This window comes from Terrapene carolina, unplaced genomic scaffold, assembly GCF_002925995.2.
Source record: "Terrapene carolina triunguis isolate 2854851 unplaced genomic scaffold, T_m_triunguis-2.0 Scaffold85, whole genome shotgun sequence".
Classification (NCBI taxonomy): Eukaryota; Metazoa; Chordata; order Testudines; family Emydidae; genus Terrapene; species Terrapene triunguis.
The window spans coordinates 59,358,946-59,376,017 of record NW_020664436.1 but is presented as its reverse complement, the minus strand read 5'-3'; the positions used below and the strand labels follow the sequence as shown (position 1 = coordinate 59,376,017).

Genomic DNA, 17,072 nt, shown 5'->3' with positions numbered 1-17,072 from the left:
TGTGACAATGCTGTGTATTCAGGTGCTTTTGCAATATGTGCAATGAAGTCAGTTTAAGCCAAAGGGCACAAATATGTAAATTTCCAGCTTTCTCTCCTAATACAGGAGAGCAGAACACCATGTCTGAACCCTGTTTGGCATATTGACATCAAATACTCCTGCTGAATTAAGCGTTCATTAGACAGGCATGTGAAATAAAACCTTAGTGTAAACTATTCTTGTAAAAACAACAATTGAGTATCCACAAATCAAACCATTATTATTTGTATTACTGTAGTGCCTAAGAAACCCAGTCATGGACAAGGACCCCATTGTGCTAGGCACTGTACAAACAGAACAAAACAACAGTCCTTGCCCCAAATAGTTTACACTCTAAGTATAAGACAAGAGACAACCGATATAGATAAACAAGCAAACAATGAGACAACAGACAAATCTTTGTGTAGTTTTGAACATGATTTGTTAAAAGTAAGGACCCCTCTCCTATATTCAATCAACTACCAGATGTCCTTAACCTAGTCTTCTTCAGCTTATGGATCTGCTCATACTCCTGGTGGCAGATCTCCCTGTTATGGATGCAGCCCTCCTTCTCACGTCCAGTCAGATCTTCAAAAGGTGGCTGGATAACCCTTTTACCTGCCTCTCTAAGCACTGAGTGAAACCAGGTAGGAAGATAGAGGGACTGGGTTAGGGAAGTCTTTGAATATCTGGTCCTTACCTAAACCCAATACATCCCCCAAACTTTTGAGTAGAGATAGTTGGAAAAACTTTGATGGAACCACTTTCTGTCAGGGTATGTAATACCATTGAAATCAAAACACTTCATGAAGTCCTGCTGAGTTAGTAAAAATTCCATTTTGGGGAAATAGTTCTGAGTTTCAGAGTGTCCCGTTTTAACATTTTTTGGAAGGAAACATTTTGATTTTTCATTTTGAAATTACTTTTGCCCCACTTTTTCAACATTTTGTATTGTATTGATATACAGTATAACAACACATTAAAAAAGATTGTCAAAACAAAACATTTTGATTGATAAATAAAAGAATCTTTCACAGAATGATTTTCAAATGTTCACATTTCATTCTGCTTAGGAATGAAGTCAAATTTCAAAATGTTGAAATTCGACATGAAACAGAATTTCCTTCCTTCAAACATTACTTGTTTTGATGTTTCCCATCATTAATATTCTTTCTTGTTCTGATATAGTTTTAAATGTGAAAACAAAGTCACAAATTGATTCTTGTATGTTTCCCCTGATTCCAACAGAGTTTCACCAGGGATGAATTTGGTTCTCTTGCTTTGGCTGGTCACAAATATATCTGAATTTAAATTTTTCCCTTTTTGGGTCAATATGTTTTCGTACATCTGTTGATTTCTCAGTCTTGTAATACCTCTGAATTTGGTGGCACGAATGATAGGAATTACATTATGAAGCTGCTGTGAATCAAAGTGAAAAAAGAGGCAGCTCCCCTTGAGGTTTTTTTTATCCTTCAGGCCGGAAGGGCGCCCAGTGGCACCGGGCCGGGTGGGGGGGGGGGGGGGGGGCAAAGGGGGCAATTGCCCAGGGGCCCAAGTGATTTAAAAGGGCCCAGGGGCCCCTGGCTGCTGCCACCGGGAGCCCTGGCCCCTTTAAAAGTTGCCCAGGCAGGCCACAGGGATCCTAGGTGCGTGTGTGGGGTGGTGACCGCTCCGGGGCTTGCGCTTTCGGGGGCCCCACTGCCCGGCATGATTGGCCAGTGCGGTCAGTCCGGAAAGTGATGGATTCGTCACTTCCACACCAGGCCCCGCAGCTCCCTAAGGATGGCCCCGGGGCCCAGAATTGCTGTCAGCGGGTCTGACTGGCACACAGCAGGAAGAAGAACAACTGATGCTTTAAAATAAGTACTTCCAGTCACCAACAAACTGCCACTCTTCTCCAAAGCAACCATGAATCACCCGAGAAAAAATCTCTTATACAAAAACAAATTCAATAATCCAATGTTCTCATTAAGGGTTTAAATTCCAGGGGCTCTAGTCTAGTTTGTAGTTGTCCAAGCTTCTGACCACCCCAACATAACAGCTTTGCAACTAGATGGTTGTATTGGCTGCGTGATATTCAAGAGCCATCGCATTCAGAAATTGAACTATATACTGATATCTGGAGGAGATATGGCTAACCATTCAGTCAGTGCTGATTTCACTGTGCTCACAGGGCAAGTATTCGTGCTGACTGGATGTGTTACATGCAACTAAGCAGCCAAGAAAAAGCCTCCAACCCTCCATCAGTGTGCGGTGAACTGGAACTGGATGGTTTTCATTGCCAAGGGCAGAAGACTGCCTCAGCAGAGGCCACTTATGCTGACATGCTAATTCAACTATCCCATGAGCTGCTGCTGTCTTCTTAGGACAGACTCAGCTCAGGATCTATGCTGGAGTCCAACCATATAGACCCTGATGGAGGCCCCTACAGGTGAAAATTCTGTCAAAGGGGAAGGTTGCAACAGCGGAATGTGGCAGCAACCACCTCACTTCCAGGAGGCCTGCAGGGGTCAGCACTACTTACCAAGTGAGTGGCTGGTTAAGTCAAGAGGGAATCTTAAAGCTGCCCATCCATGAGAGGATGGTGGTACCATTGCATGTCCTCTCTTGGAATAAATCCTCCCATAGGATTCAGGACCAGACTGGTGAAGGAAAAGGTCTTTTACACCTCCTTAAACCAGCTTCACTAAATGTGGCCCATTGTCTCCAGTATCAGTAAACAAATAATGGACAATGAGGCAAAAAACAGATTCTGGATGTTCAAAGACTGGGATGAAGAGCATTGCCTGCCTGCCCCTCCCCCCAAGAAGGCAGCAATAGAAGACCTCTAAATATCACCAGTTGCTCTATGCAGTGGAATGTTGCAGGGAGATCCTACACATATCTATGACATTCTACGTCTACTAGCATGCGCCACTGTTATACAAGGGAGATGGGGAAACTAACATACAAAGAATGAGGATTCCCAATGAAACTATCACAATCACAACAAAAATGTTTGTTCAGACAAATAGGTGAGAAAGAAAGACCTGTCTGCCTGATACTGAAGGAATGCATGTTTGTAAGAAGTATATTAGTGAGCTGATTCAAGAAGAGTTTATTTTTATGCAAAGCTAGTCCCCATGATAACAGCAGCGCTGTCAAACAAGATCAATGAGACTCAAATATCTGCTGTTTCAGTGCCTATTACATATAATAAGGCTATTCAGCAGCAGCTTAAACTGAGCACCAAATAGCTGAGTTTTCTATCAGTCATTTTACCATGGGTTTCTCCTATTGGGCCAGATTGTGAATCCCCTTGCTGTCTCAGTGGGAATATTCATGCAAGTAACTGCAGTCAGAGGGAAGAGATTCACAATCTGGCCCATGGTGGTCCTCACAATGGGTGAAATTCACCCCTGTGCACAGGATCAACACAAGGCCTACTAATCGCTGAACTCCCTGTCCGTAAGTGATTCATAGACTGTATGCTGGTGTTATCTCCCATCCTCTTTTGGACTTTGACCAATTTAGGTAACAAAAGATTGTGTTAGGGAAAAGCTTAAATGGGGAATTCCAAATATTTACCTTGGCTCATTGAGGGCCAGGTTATAAACACCTTACTCCCACTGGTGAGGAGATTCCCATAAATTGTTCCACTGAAGCCAATTGTTCCTACTTGTGTGAACAGCAGCTCACCATCAGGACAAAGATATTCACAATCTGGCCCCATGGGATATACATTTTCTGCTCCCCTGAAGCAAAACAAACCCCTTTCCTGAACCAACAGAAAATCCCCCAGTTCTGTATAGCACATAAAACCTATTAGAACAGGCCCCTTATATGAACCTTGAAACTGAACACAAAAGACTACCTGGTTTGGCATGGGAAACAGCTTTTTCTTGTTTAATAGATTCATGCTCTGCAAATAAGAAAAACCATAGGATAGAGATTACATGTTAGCATAGATTACAGTATTTCAATTTAAAACTGAAATGCTCCTTCCATGAACAGACATACCAGTCCAAAAATCAGATGAAAATGTGTAACTGATGGTGCCATAATTGCCATGCTAGATTCTGACTGCAGTTACACGAATATAAATCTAGAAGAACTCCTTAGGCTTCCATCCCACTCATTTCCTACACTTATAACCCTGCTCTGACAAGGAACATGTGAAGATGCCTTCCTCATTCAAATGTAACTTTCTCCATCGATATTATACTTACTGTGTTCATGAGGTTTCACTACTGTAGCTAGAAAAAAAGAGAAAAAAGTATATTTTTAATATGTCTGTCACTACAGTGTATGTTTTAGTGAGTTTGTTCTATTTGGGTCAATAACACAAAGCTTTGATAATCTATAAAACAGCCAGCGTACTGTGTACAAATACGATGAACATTTGCAAAAACAGAACAGGAGAGCACTGTCATAACCAAATAGCTCCTGACAACTCATTTTAGGCCAAATATGAAGTGATGTGTAAGGCAGTCTAAATTAGGCTCCTGTAAAATTCCCGTAGAACTAATTACACCCACTCTAGCAGCCCATGAACAATTCTAAGTTGGTGGCATTTTAGAATGGGGCAAATTTTTTCACACAAACCTTTCTTTGTGGGGGGGGGGAGGAAATGCTGATTTGGCAAAACCAAAACATTTCATGAATTCACGTCAATTTTGCCTGAATGAAACCAAAACCAAAATTCTGAAAAAATCAAAATGTTTTGACTCAGGATTTTCAAAATGGATAATTTCAGGGTTTTTTAAATTTTGAAATGACTTTTCATTTTGAAATGTCCTTTCATTTGGTTTTTTAAAAAAACCAAAACACTTTAAAATGGTCAAAATCTAAACAAAAAAATTTCAACTCTTTGATTTGCCAAAAATTTCAAAATTATTTGTTTTTGTTTCAACTCTTTTTTTTTTTTTTTTGAATTGCCAATGAATCCAAAAATCCATTATTCACCCAGCTCTATGCCAATTACACTGCTGGCTAGCTATGTGGGGGAGGGGTGTGTGCGTGGGAGGGGGAGTAAATTTCTTTCCACAAAGGGGTGTAGCAATGGCTGCAGGGGATTCATTCTGCCTCCTTGTGTTCACTCTGAATCACTGAGACTCTGCACTCCCCATCACTAAATTGCAAAAATGTTTCCCTAAGTGCTGTACTGCTCCAGTTCATTAGAGAAGAACAAGGTCATAGGGTCATCAGATGTCTGCATATGGTTCAAGAGAGCTCTAGGAAAGGTTGCTGGTGAATACATTGGTCCACACATCACATCCTAATGGGGACATAGTCGACCATGTAAGGTTTTAGCCTCCCCGCTGGTTAGGCTATATGCTGCAGTGCACAGCAACAAGTAGGCAGGAGGAAAACAGTGTTCCTCTTAAGTAGCTCTGCAGCTTGCTTTGCTGGTCAAGTCCTAACCAGGAGTCTAATGTAACACGCTCCTTAGCTGGTGTGAATGGAGCTACTTCAATTTAAACTAACTGAGGACGTGGCCCCTTATCATGATTGGTAGGATACCAGGCAGGACTCAGCGTAGTTTTTCCACATGGGGGGAGAAATACATGTTTTCAGTGTGAAAAATTCTCTGCAGTTCTTTTGCACCTTCAGAGTGAAATACTAAAAGAAATCCAAGATGGCTGGGCTTATTTCACAGTGAAGCAGAAATGTGTCTTCCTTCACAGAGCAGCTATGCTACAATCACCCATTCCCCACTTGTGCCTGCTCTTGTTACCCCAGATTAAAAGAGACAGCAACAGGAGCCAACACTCAGATCACAACAGAAATAATGGAGCATTTTGTGCTAAGAGGGAATGTAGGATAAGAACTCTAAGTGGTGGCAAGCACGGAATCAGCAATGTGAAGGAACTTAACATGGTGATAGCAGCTATCAGTACTCCTAGGGCCCCATTTGTCATGGCTGTGGAATTCACATACCAAAACATTGCACCCCTGCAGTGTTAAGCTACAGTCTTTTTACAACAATCTTTGAAGATGCTTGCTGCACATCTCTTATTCTGTTATGTACATTAGCAACATACTTGATAGTTTGGCCTCGACTTTTTTGCCTAAAAATACATAAAGAATCAGTTTTCAGTTCAAAATACACTTTAGATAAATTCTACTGTATTACAAGATTATAGATGACACATTTGAACTCTGAAGGTGGAACTCAGACTGTATGATGCAAAAAACCTCAAACTAACAGAAAATAAATTCCTTCTCAGCTATGAATTTTAACTGAGCAAATTAAATTCAGAGCAAGTGTCAGTTTAGAATATTAATTTATGGAGCTGAAATAATGGCTGGTGCAACCATAACACGATAGCATTTATAACACTAAGTACTATAATTAACAAATAATAAAAAAATGTTACAGCTAGGCAAATGAAACACAAATATTGATTTAAAAACTCTTGAAATTCATCAAATAATTTGATGGACATTATTTGACCACATCTATAATCTCAATAATAATGGTTTATTATAGCACAGTCTATCCAAGGTTCTCAAATTATTTTCAGACATTAAGAATTCAGCCTTAACATTCCTGTGAAGAAAATATTATTTCCATTTTACATGATGGAGGATGGAGCTAGGCTGTGCCCAGTGGTGGCAGATGACAGAACAAGGAGCAACGGTCTCAAGTTGCAGCGGGGAGGTCTAGGTTGGATACTAGGAAAAACTATTTCACTAGCAGGGTGGTGAAGCACTAGAATGGGTTACCTAGGGAAGTGGTAGAATCTCCATCCTTAGAGGTTTTTAAGACCCGGACTGACAAAGCCCTGGCTGGAATGATTTAGTTGGGGTTGGTCCTGCTTTGAGCAGGGGGTTGGACTAGATGACCTCCTGAGGTCCCTTCCAACCCTGATATTCTATGATTCTATGTGGAAAAACTGGGACACAGAGAGGTTAAGTGACTTGCCTTAATTCACATAGGATTTGCATGTCAGGATCAGGAATAGAACTTGTGTCTCCTGAGTGAGGTAGGTAACTGTGTCCTTATCCACATTTTACAGATGGATTTGTTTAAATTGCAAGTGAAGAATAAATTAACGTTTTTTGTTGTGAAGTCACTTTCCCTAAAAAGGCAATGCCACTTGCCCAAAGCCAGAGGGAGTCAGTGTCAGCATGGAAGTTGAATTTTTAAATTCCTGATTCCCAGACTTATGCTTTAACCTTTGGTTCATGCCTTTCTCTAATCAAATATGCCAAATAATAATTAGATTGGTCAGGAATTTTCCATCTAAATGTTATTTGACAGAAAATGCAGTTTCTGCAAAGTTGAAATTGTACACAAGAAAATTCTGATTTTGCTGAAGTGTTTCAATTTTCTGTTGGGAAAAATCAAAACAAAATATTTAGTTTTGGGTCAAGTTTACCTGACTCAAAACAGTTTGGTTTGTCAAACCTAATCAAAATGACATGGGCCAGTTGGATATTAGCCTATGTCTGCCAAAGCTGCCATGGTGTCTCAAGGAAGTTGTAATTCAGATACCTCACACCGACATTCTCCTCTATAGGCCATCCTCTTTGGCCAGACGACACCTACCATGATGCACTATAGTTTTCTGTCTGGCTGAACTGCCATTGTGCATCATAGGAGTCTCATGGCCAAGGTGCATCATGGGAGATGTAGTCCAACTGTGCAACCTGGCCTACAGTGAGGCCTGGGGGCAATGAAGCAACTGTACTACACTCATGATGCACTTCAGCAGCTCAGGTGGTCACTGATTAATGTCAAATCAAACTGAAATGAAGCATTTTGACATCTCTGAATTGAAAATGTTCAAAACTTTCCATTCCATAGAAACATTTATATTTTGACTTTTCCTCCTGATTTTGGCAGATTATACCTCTCTAGTGATCCCTTAGAGAAAGGTTGGGCACTGCTTCTGTCCCAGAGTCTAGGCCACAACCCTCCAACTGTGCTGTTCAGGCCATCTGCCCTTTGCAGGGTGAAGTTAAATCAGTCCAAACAAAAAGTCAGTATGCTTCTGCAGGCCACAAAATTAATCTTAGTAACCAGACTTGGTAGTTTCACCCGTTACTATTTTTACATTCAGTTCAAATTATGTTTGAATCTTGCCTGCTCTTCTGAGTGCCAGAAAGGTATTAATTATATACGGAATATTCCTGTAAATTAGCTTCAGATAAGGATTGAGAAGAAAAATCCTTCAGTTTATTGAACCATAAATTGGTAAGGCTAAAAGCAGAACATGCTTACTGATTACTGTCATCTAGATGGAAAACTTGACATGTTGTTTACTATTCAGATAGCGAATATATTTTTGTGTGAGTGTGTGTTTGTGTGTGAGCAAGTGAGAACGTGAACATGCATTATAAGAAAAGAATTCATTATTAAGTGAAATGGATGTAATTCTAGAACCATTTATTGTACTAAGTGATAACAAAATAATACTGATGTTTTATAGCTATAGAAATGTATTCTTTGATTTCACAGTTAAATGCATATTATAAACAAAAAAGTTACCCAACAAAGACTCCTGCTGACTTTACTGGGATTTGGACTGGACCCTAAATTCACACTACCATGACATTTATCTGTAACTACATTACAAGTAAAGGACCAAAAGGGAAACTGAGATCAACAGAAGTCTCTTTGGATGTCACAAAGGCAGAACTTGTTCCCTAGAATTTGCACCTCATGCCTCGACACACAAAAGGACCAAATTATGACACTCTTACACATGTTATGTAGCACTTACTCCACAAGAAGTCCTGTCGACTTCAGTGGGGCTATTTAGAGAGTAAGGTACTATTCAGCGTGAGTAAGAATGTCAGAAGCTGTCCTCAAGTGTTTAAATAGATTCGCTCTTTAAAATGTGATCGAAACTTTAAAAAAAAAATGAAGATATACCTTCAGCAGCAGGATGAAGGACTACTTTAGCATCTTTCACCTTTTTGGCTTCTAAAATCACTGTAAACGAATAAATAATATCAAATGAAGATGTAATACAAAGAAAAATCCCTCTCCAAATAAAATATGATGTTTGAGACTACGCAGAATCCCAAAACAAAGTGAGAAAAGTAAAAAGACGTGGAATTTTTAATGCCTTTCTCTCTGATGTCCCTATTAGGAAAACATTTAAGCATTTGCTTAAATCCCTCCCTCTCCACAAAAGCACATGCCTAGAGTTAATCATGTATTCAAGTTTCAGTGCCTTGAAAGGAATTTAAGCTGCTACTTAAGGGCTTTCTTGAATTAGGGTCTAAAAGCTTCTCTCCCATATGAATGCGCTTTGCTCCTTTTAAAATTCCCAAGGAACATACTTCAGGGAACAGTATGAGTTAACATGTGTCACATGATTCTGCGTAATCTTCAATGCAGTTTTAATTTAAGGTTCAATGAAACAGCTTTATCCTTGTTGGTACAAGGTGCTTCAGATTGTGAAATACATGTGTTATCAACAAACCAGCAGAAAAATGAGATTAATTATATTTGGACAGTTTCAATATATCTCAGACTAAATAGATTTGAAAAAAAAGCTTTAGAATGGAATTCATCAGGATTTATCACCCTATCCTAGAGCAGTTTACCCACTCTTGTAAAGTTATTGCCTCCTGATTCCAGGGGGGCAGCACAATGTGCCATTTTCCCCCTGTTTTCAATGTTAGTGGACCTGATCCATCACAATAAATTGTTCGCTTCTGAGCCCTGGCAGGCCTTAGAAAAGTAGATGCCAGTTAATCAGCAGGGAGACTGATTCTGCAGAAAGGCCTGCCTGCTGTGCAAGCAGCTAAATTATAATCCTCCAAAGTAGATCAAAAGCAGCAAGTTGATTTGAAAGAGAAGAGGTTGTGCCCTCCTTGCCCTGCTCTTCACTATACTAGTTAAGATTGCTCCAATAGCCCTTGGGCAATAGTAACTCAATTGAAGGGACCCAGGTAAGAGAGAAAGGGAGTGGTGGTTGGTAGGGTAAACAAAATAAAACCTGTGGACTGAATTTAAAAAAAAACAAGATTAGCCAATAAAACAGCTCTCCTGAACACAGAATGGCCTTTCAACCTTCCTTACAACTCTTATCTATTTTAGGTACTCATATGGTTCCCATTAATACAGTATCTCAACACTTCACAGTTTTCAAGGTAACAATCTTCACAGCATCCCTGTGAGTGAAGGAATTATTTATCTTGTATTAAAATGGGGAATGCAGGCACATGCCTAAAGTCACTCAGAGTCTGTGGTGAAGCAGGAAATTGAACCTAGATCTCCCAAGTCCCAGGCTAGCCTTGTAACCACTAGGCCATTCCGCCTCTTACTTCCTGTTTATTCTGGTAGGCCTGTGTGAAGCTATGGAGCAGAATTTCACCACTGTTCTTCTGATGAACCATGATGACATGGTGCAGTGATAAAGGCAAATCTCCTTAAAGAAGATCTGCTTTACCATTATAATTAATAATTGGCCAATGCTATTAGGTTCTACAGGGCATTAAATTACAATAAATCCATCCTTATACTGTAGCTCTCCATCAAAAAACAGAGTGCTCAAATGAAAGCCATAGTTTTTTCTATCCTACAACTAGAGTAGAGGAGCAGCAAAGCCAATTCTGATATATCTGACTTCATATAATTTCTATTTCTGTGCCATCTCCATTTGGATTGCCTTACATATACACTCTAAATAGCCTACGCATTTGAGATTAAAGAATGAATTGACCTTCGTTTTTTGGTGGGGGTTAGGCTGTATTCTCAAGTTTCAGCTCAGGAGCACTTTGTAGCACAGGAATACGAAGGAAAACAGAAACTTTCTGCTACTTCTTGGTATGAGTGTAACAATAGGGGTAGAGAAGAGGTATAGGCTACTTAGGGATATTTTATGATAGGGCCCACTTCAGTCTGAATCTGAGCTGCATGCCTATGGGGAACGGCAATTATGGCCCAAATCTTCCCTTGTTTCCTATACTCAAGTTTGTCAGATGAACAATAGACGTGCACTGGGAAATGCAGATCTTGTTGAAACAGAATAATCTCATATGAAGGCATTAAAAGTTTATGGCTTTAAAGTACTGTAAATCTCAAACTCCCAGGAGGACAAATCTTCCATAGAAGGAACTGGAGAGAATGAAATTACAGCTAAAGGCAGATTAAGTATGTGCACTGTATTCGCTACTTAGGCACGTGTGTTGAAATGCCTGAAGAACACTCTTTCAATACAATTATTAAAGCCTGACCTTTATGCAATTTTCCTGATGTTATATAACAGGCAACATACAACCCACATAGAACATACCTAAAGTATATTAAAAACAGTTTTCAGGGAAATCATGTAAATCATTGGGGTCAAAGGCATCATTCTTCTACAGGGTGCCCATGCATGTGTGCAAGCACTGTTATTGTTTAGAGATGAGCTCAAACCAAACCCCCAAAATTAAATATATTTTTCAAGGCACATTTCACAGCTGACAGTTATCTCTATAATGCACCAAATCAAAATCTGACACCCAAGCCCCATGGAAAAAGTTTAGATCTGGTTCTGAATTTCACTGTTCAGACTAACTCTCTATTACTGACTAATTTCAATTAAGTGTAAAAAAAACCACCTTTGTGCATATGCTTCAATATGCTATTTAATTAGTGTGGAATAGAGGCTTTTAAAATGTGGAGAATGCATAAATTTATGGAAATTAAGAACATACTGATGGACTTCACGGGAAAAATATATGCATATGATATCATTTGAAACACAGACATTTAATTAACTTTTGACAATGCTCATGGGATTTTTTTCCATATTGCTAGCCAAATTAATTGTGAGGTAAGATACAGGGATAATGACTGGTCTATAATGCCACTGACTATTTTTTTCAGCATTAGTTACAAGCTTTCAAAAGCACATTTCAGAAAATTATGATGACACAGTTAAAGTAGGGATTTTTTTAAAGTGTCAAACCCAAGACTCATTAATTTTGGAATGGTATTTGAATATTCAGTCCTCCTCAAAGCATTTACTTGCAGTATTCTCTGCATGTTGGAATATGGTAATAGTTTCCCCGGTGGGGGAATTTGTTTGGCCAACTAACCATGTGTTGTAAGCACATCAAAGTCTTTCAATATGTTGTGTTGATTGACAGTTAAGCAGAATAATGATGAAAATGCTGACATTATGCCAGTGCACATACATTACAGCTACCAAACAGTAAAAATATAGTTCTATATAGTTGGTGGCCTCTTATTTTAGCAATCACAGCTGTTGCATCATCATTGAAACACAAGCTTACCTATGTCTGTAACTAGGATTGAATAAATTACTACATATTTTAATAATAATAGTAACTAAAATGATGTACATATAAAATAGATGTAAAATACTTTAAAGAGGGGTTACTAAATAAATACATTTTTTCTTTCATTTAAAAGTATGCCCTCAATTTTCATTTGAGTGGGGTTACAAAAACGTAACCAATGGCAAGGTTTGGGCTAAGTCCCGGTGAAAGTCATTTTGGGTAAAAATTTCAAAAGCTCCTAAGTAACTTAAAAACAAACCCCATTGAAAGTGGGTCCTGTGCTCCTCAATCACTAAGGCAATTTTGAACATTCACCTTGATGCTTAAATATGGATTTAGGAGCCTAACTTTAGGCACACAGGACTGAAAATTTTGGCTTTGGCCCCTAATTTAGGATCTGGTGAGAGTAGATATTCTGTATCTATCACCCATTGAAGTGTATAAACTATTACCTGGTTTTGCTGGCTTTTCTTCTTTTTTGACTTCAGGTTCTGAGAAAAATATTAAGAAAAATATTTTTAGAAGTTAAAATTACAAAAACAAAAAATCATTCATTTCAATTTGTGTTCTATTCTTGTTACTCAGTTTTTATACCATCTCTCAGCTAAAAAAGTCTGTTAGAACTGACAGTCCTGCAGTACTTCGAGTAAGATGTAATACATACTCCATTGTAATAATTTTATGTACTTAACAATTGACTTATCTGAGGATATCAACAGTACTTTACAGTTATTAATTCATTAAGTCTCTCACAATTCTGGAAAATGGGTATTTATTTGTAACCATATTACAGATAGAGTAAAGTACAGAAAGATTAATTAGAACTTGCTACTGAGGGCTATAGAGTATTCAGTAAATTTCCCATATTCATTGCAAATTCTACATATATACAACTAGAACTAGGCAGGAAATGGTTTTTCTGTCCTGCAATTTTTGTTTGTTTCTTTGTTTGTTTTGCTATTATGAAAGTTTTCCACTTTTGCACTGGGATGAAATTGAAACCTGTCAACAACAAAAATCCAGGGACAGACCTTCCCATGGAATATCCACTCTCCTGGGAGAATCACACAGAGCAGAATGAGATGAGTTACCTCAGAACCTGCCTCAACTGGAGTTACCGTTGAGCCTTTGACTGCTTAAGCCTGATCAGTCGTTCCTAAACCAGACAGTGTGAGGAGTCATCAGAGACAATTACCTGCAGGTCTTGTGATAAACCCCACACCATTCTGCCAGGGGTCAGCCAATCCACAGGCAAGGTCCCACCCAGGTGATCCACAGCAGGTATCTAGGCTCCTAAGGGAAGTAGTTTCTCCACTCTACTCACAGTCACTACCTGGCTGGGAACTCTCCCCTACTGCCAATAGTTCCAACAGACTGCTCTTGCTGCTGCTCAAGCCCAAGCCTGTTTCCATGCTGACCAGCTGCTGCTCCAGCCTGCATCTGTTCCTGAGTCAGCTGGCACCTGGGATTTTGACACTTTTTGTGTATCTCAGGTCCCTCTGAACATTTGGTAGAAACTAACCCTTTCGCAGGAAAAGTTTCAGTTTCAATGAACTGGCACTTCCTGGTGAAAAACTTTTCTCAGAAAACTTCCTAATCCAAGTGCGGTCGCTGACAGGAGCAGGGAGAGCAGGGTCAAACAGGGTCTCAGTAGCAACTAGAAAGCACTGGCTTATTATTCAAACAAGGCTAGAAAGGAAGCAGGAAGTTTATATATGGTCACCAGTCAATGAGGGTCAAGATCATGTGGCCAATCAGGATACAGGGTGCAGAACCCAGGTAGCTGGCCCACCCACTGTGAATTCCTAGATAACTGCCTGAGTCAGTGTGGTGTGACGGCCTAGACTGCTTCCCAAGAATCCAATGGAGTTAGGTTCAAGACTGGGCTTTCAGACCTGCTCTCCATACAACATTTATTGAAAACAGCTGTTACACTAATAAAATAATACCAACAGGATCTTATAAGAGGGATAAGGCAAAAATGCCACGTTTATTGTAAATACAGAGAGCAGTTTGGCCTTGCATGTTTCTCACAGAGAGGGAGAGACACAGAAATGAAAAAGCAAGAGGCCTGTTCTGTTACCAATATCTTGAATTTTAAGCTGTGGGGAATTCAATCTTACCCCTTGTCTCTCTTGGCCTCGGACTTGTTATACACATACACTTTATGGTTCTAATACAGAAATTCCCTGATATGGTCCAACACAGCTATGTTTTGATCTTTCAGCATGGAAAAGCACTGATTTTTGCATTTTCTGAGTACATAAGAAAAGCCACCTATTAAATGAAATAACTCTTTTGGCATGAGTAGATTTGTAGAAAGAGAAATAATCCTGTTCCAGTAACTGGAATTTCCTTGCCAATAGTCTAGATTTCCTGGAAAATGTCCTCTTATAGAACAGACATAGAGTTACTGTGCTTTTTCTCTGACTTAGCTAGAATGACTACCTTAACATTCAGTTCATGTAACCATACGAGTTCCATCTGGTGGCTAATTTAATGCCTGTTTTTTATTTTTTATATTTAAACAAAGTAATATGCTGTGTATATTTTAAGAGAGGAATCCCAGAAAGTTTAATTTAATGTTTAAAAGAATACACATTTTCTCTTAAGAGCATGTGTAATACATGTCTCGGTAGTAGATTTAGGTATTCCACTTTGTAGCCCAGTGGGCTAGCTTGCCTTTATTATATTTGCTGCTTTGCAGTAATGTAAGGAACCTACAGGCCTGTATCCTGTAAGACATTAGCTTCAGCAAGTTAGCGTAAGGCTTGAGGCCTATGACTTTTGAACAGATAAACTTTGACAGATAAACGGCCAATGGAAACAAGTATTGGGGAGCCAAAAATAGAGTGTTTAAGGGGAAGTTCTGATGACAGGTACATGATCCAACCACAAGAATGTCATGGCAATGAGTTGATGTATATACCAGGTACATGAGCTCATGGTAACGAATCAACGTATATGATAATAAGTTGAGATCACTGAGATACTAACCTAAAGAAGAAAGACACGCCAACATTAATAAGGTGAGGAAATACAGTTAAAGAAAAGGGTCAAATCCCTTACTAAATATGCATCAAATATGGTGGCATCAGCGTATTATATTATAAAAGAGGTATCCCAGCCTAGGGGCAGTAGGAGAAGGAGATGTAGTCCTTGAGAGATGCCAGAATAATGGCCACTGGTGATGAGAACATAAGAACTTAAGAACAGCCATACTGGGTCAGACCAAAGGTCCATCTAGCCCAGTATCCTGTCTTCTGACAGTGGCCAATGCAGAGTGCCCCAGAGGGAATGAACAGAACAGGTAATCATCAAGTGATCCATCCCCCGTTGCCCATTCCCAGCTTCTGGCAAACAGAGGCTAGGGGCACCATCCCAGTTCATCCTAGCTAATAGGTATCCTCCATGAATTTATCAAGATCTTTTTTGAACCCTGTTATAGCCTTGGCCTTCACAACATCCTCTGGCAAGGAGTTCCACAGGTTGACTGTATGTTGTATGAAAAAATACTTCCTTTTGTTTGTTTTAAACCTGCTGCCTATTAATTTCATTTGGTGACCCCTAGTTCTTGTGTTATGAGAAGGAGTAAATAACACGTCCTTATTTACTTTCTCCACACCACTCATGATTTTATAGACCTCTATCATATCCCTCCTTAGTCTCCTCTTTTCCAAGCTGAAAAGTCTCTGTCTTATTAATCTTTCCTCATATGGCAGCCGTTCCATAACCCTAAACATTTTTGTTGCCCTTTTCTAAACCTTTTCCAATTCCAATATATCTTTTTTGCAATGGGGCAACCACATCTGCACGCAGTATTCAAGGTGTGGGCGTACCATGGATTTATATAGAGACAATATGATATTTTCTGTCTTATTATCTGTCCCTTTCTTGATGATTCCCAACATTCTATTCGCTTTTTTTGACTGCCAAGAGACTAAGCTAGTATGTGCATATTGAGTGGATAGTTTCAGAGAACTATCCACAGTGACTCCAAGATCTATCTCTTGAGTGGCAACAGCCTATTTAGACCCCATCATTGTATATGTATAGTTGGGATTATGTTTTCCAATGTGCATTACTTGGCATTTATCAACATTGAATTTAATCTGCCATTTTGTTGTCCAGTCACCCACTTTTGAGAGATCCTTTTGTAGCTCTTTGCAGACTGCCTGGGACTTAACTATGTAGAGCAATTTTGTATCATCTGCAAATTTTGCCACCTCACTCTTTACCTCTTTTCCAGATCATTTATGAATATATTGAATAGACTGGTCCCAGGACAGACCCCTGGGGGACACCACTATTTAACTCTCTCCATTCTGAAAACTGACCATTTATTCCTACCCTTTGTTTCCTAACTTTTAACCAGTTACCAATCCATGAGAGGACCTTCCCTCTTATCCCATGACTGCTTACTTTGCTTAAGAGCCTTTGGTGAGGGACCTTGTCAAAGGCTTTCTGAAAATCTAAGTACACTATATCCACTGGATCCCCCTTGTCCACATGTTTGTTGACCCCCTCAAAGAATTCTAGTAGATTGGTGAGACATGATTTCCCTTTACAAAAAACATGTTGACTCTTCCCCAACAAATTATGTTCATCTATGTATCTGACAATTTTGTTCTTTACTATAGTTTCAACCACTTTGCCCAGTACTGAAGTCAGGCTTACTGGCCTGTAATTGCTGGGGTCACCTGTGGAGCCTTTTTAAAAAATTGGCGTCACATTAGCTATCCTCCAGTTATTTGGTACAGAAGCTGAGGGAGAAGGTAATGGTGATGAGGAAGCATTTCAGGTTGTTCTGCAAGGGATGGTGT

General features: G+C 39.5%; 1 protein-coding gene across 1 annotated transcript in view; it reads right to left on the bottom strand.

The window, feature by feature from the left end:
* Nucleotides 1-17,072, bottom strand: part of TRDN (triadin) — a 291,579-nt gene that overhangs the window by 38,736 nt on the left and 235,771 nt on the right. The window contains exons 34-38 of the mRNA XM_029911016.1: nucleotides 12,702-12,740; nucleotides 8,882-8,941; nucleotides 6,042-6,068; nucleotides 4,227-4,253; nucleotides 3,872-3,919 (exon numbers count right to left, since the gene is read on the bottom strand). Coding sequence (XP_029766876.1) covers nucleotides 3,872-3,919; nucleotides 4,227-4,253; nucleotides 6,042-6,068; nucleotides 8,882-8,941; nucleotides 12,702-12,740 — 201 coding nt within the window. The remainder of the gene's footprint in view (nucleotides 1-3,871; nucleotides 3,920-4,226; nucleotides 4,254-6,041; nucleotides 6,069-8,881; nucleotides 8,942-12,701; nucleotides 12,741-17,072) is intronic.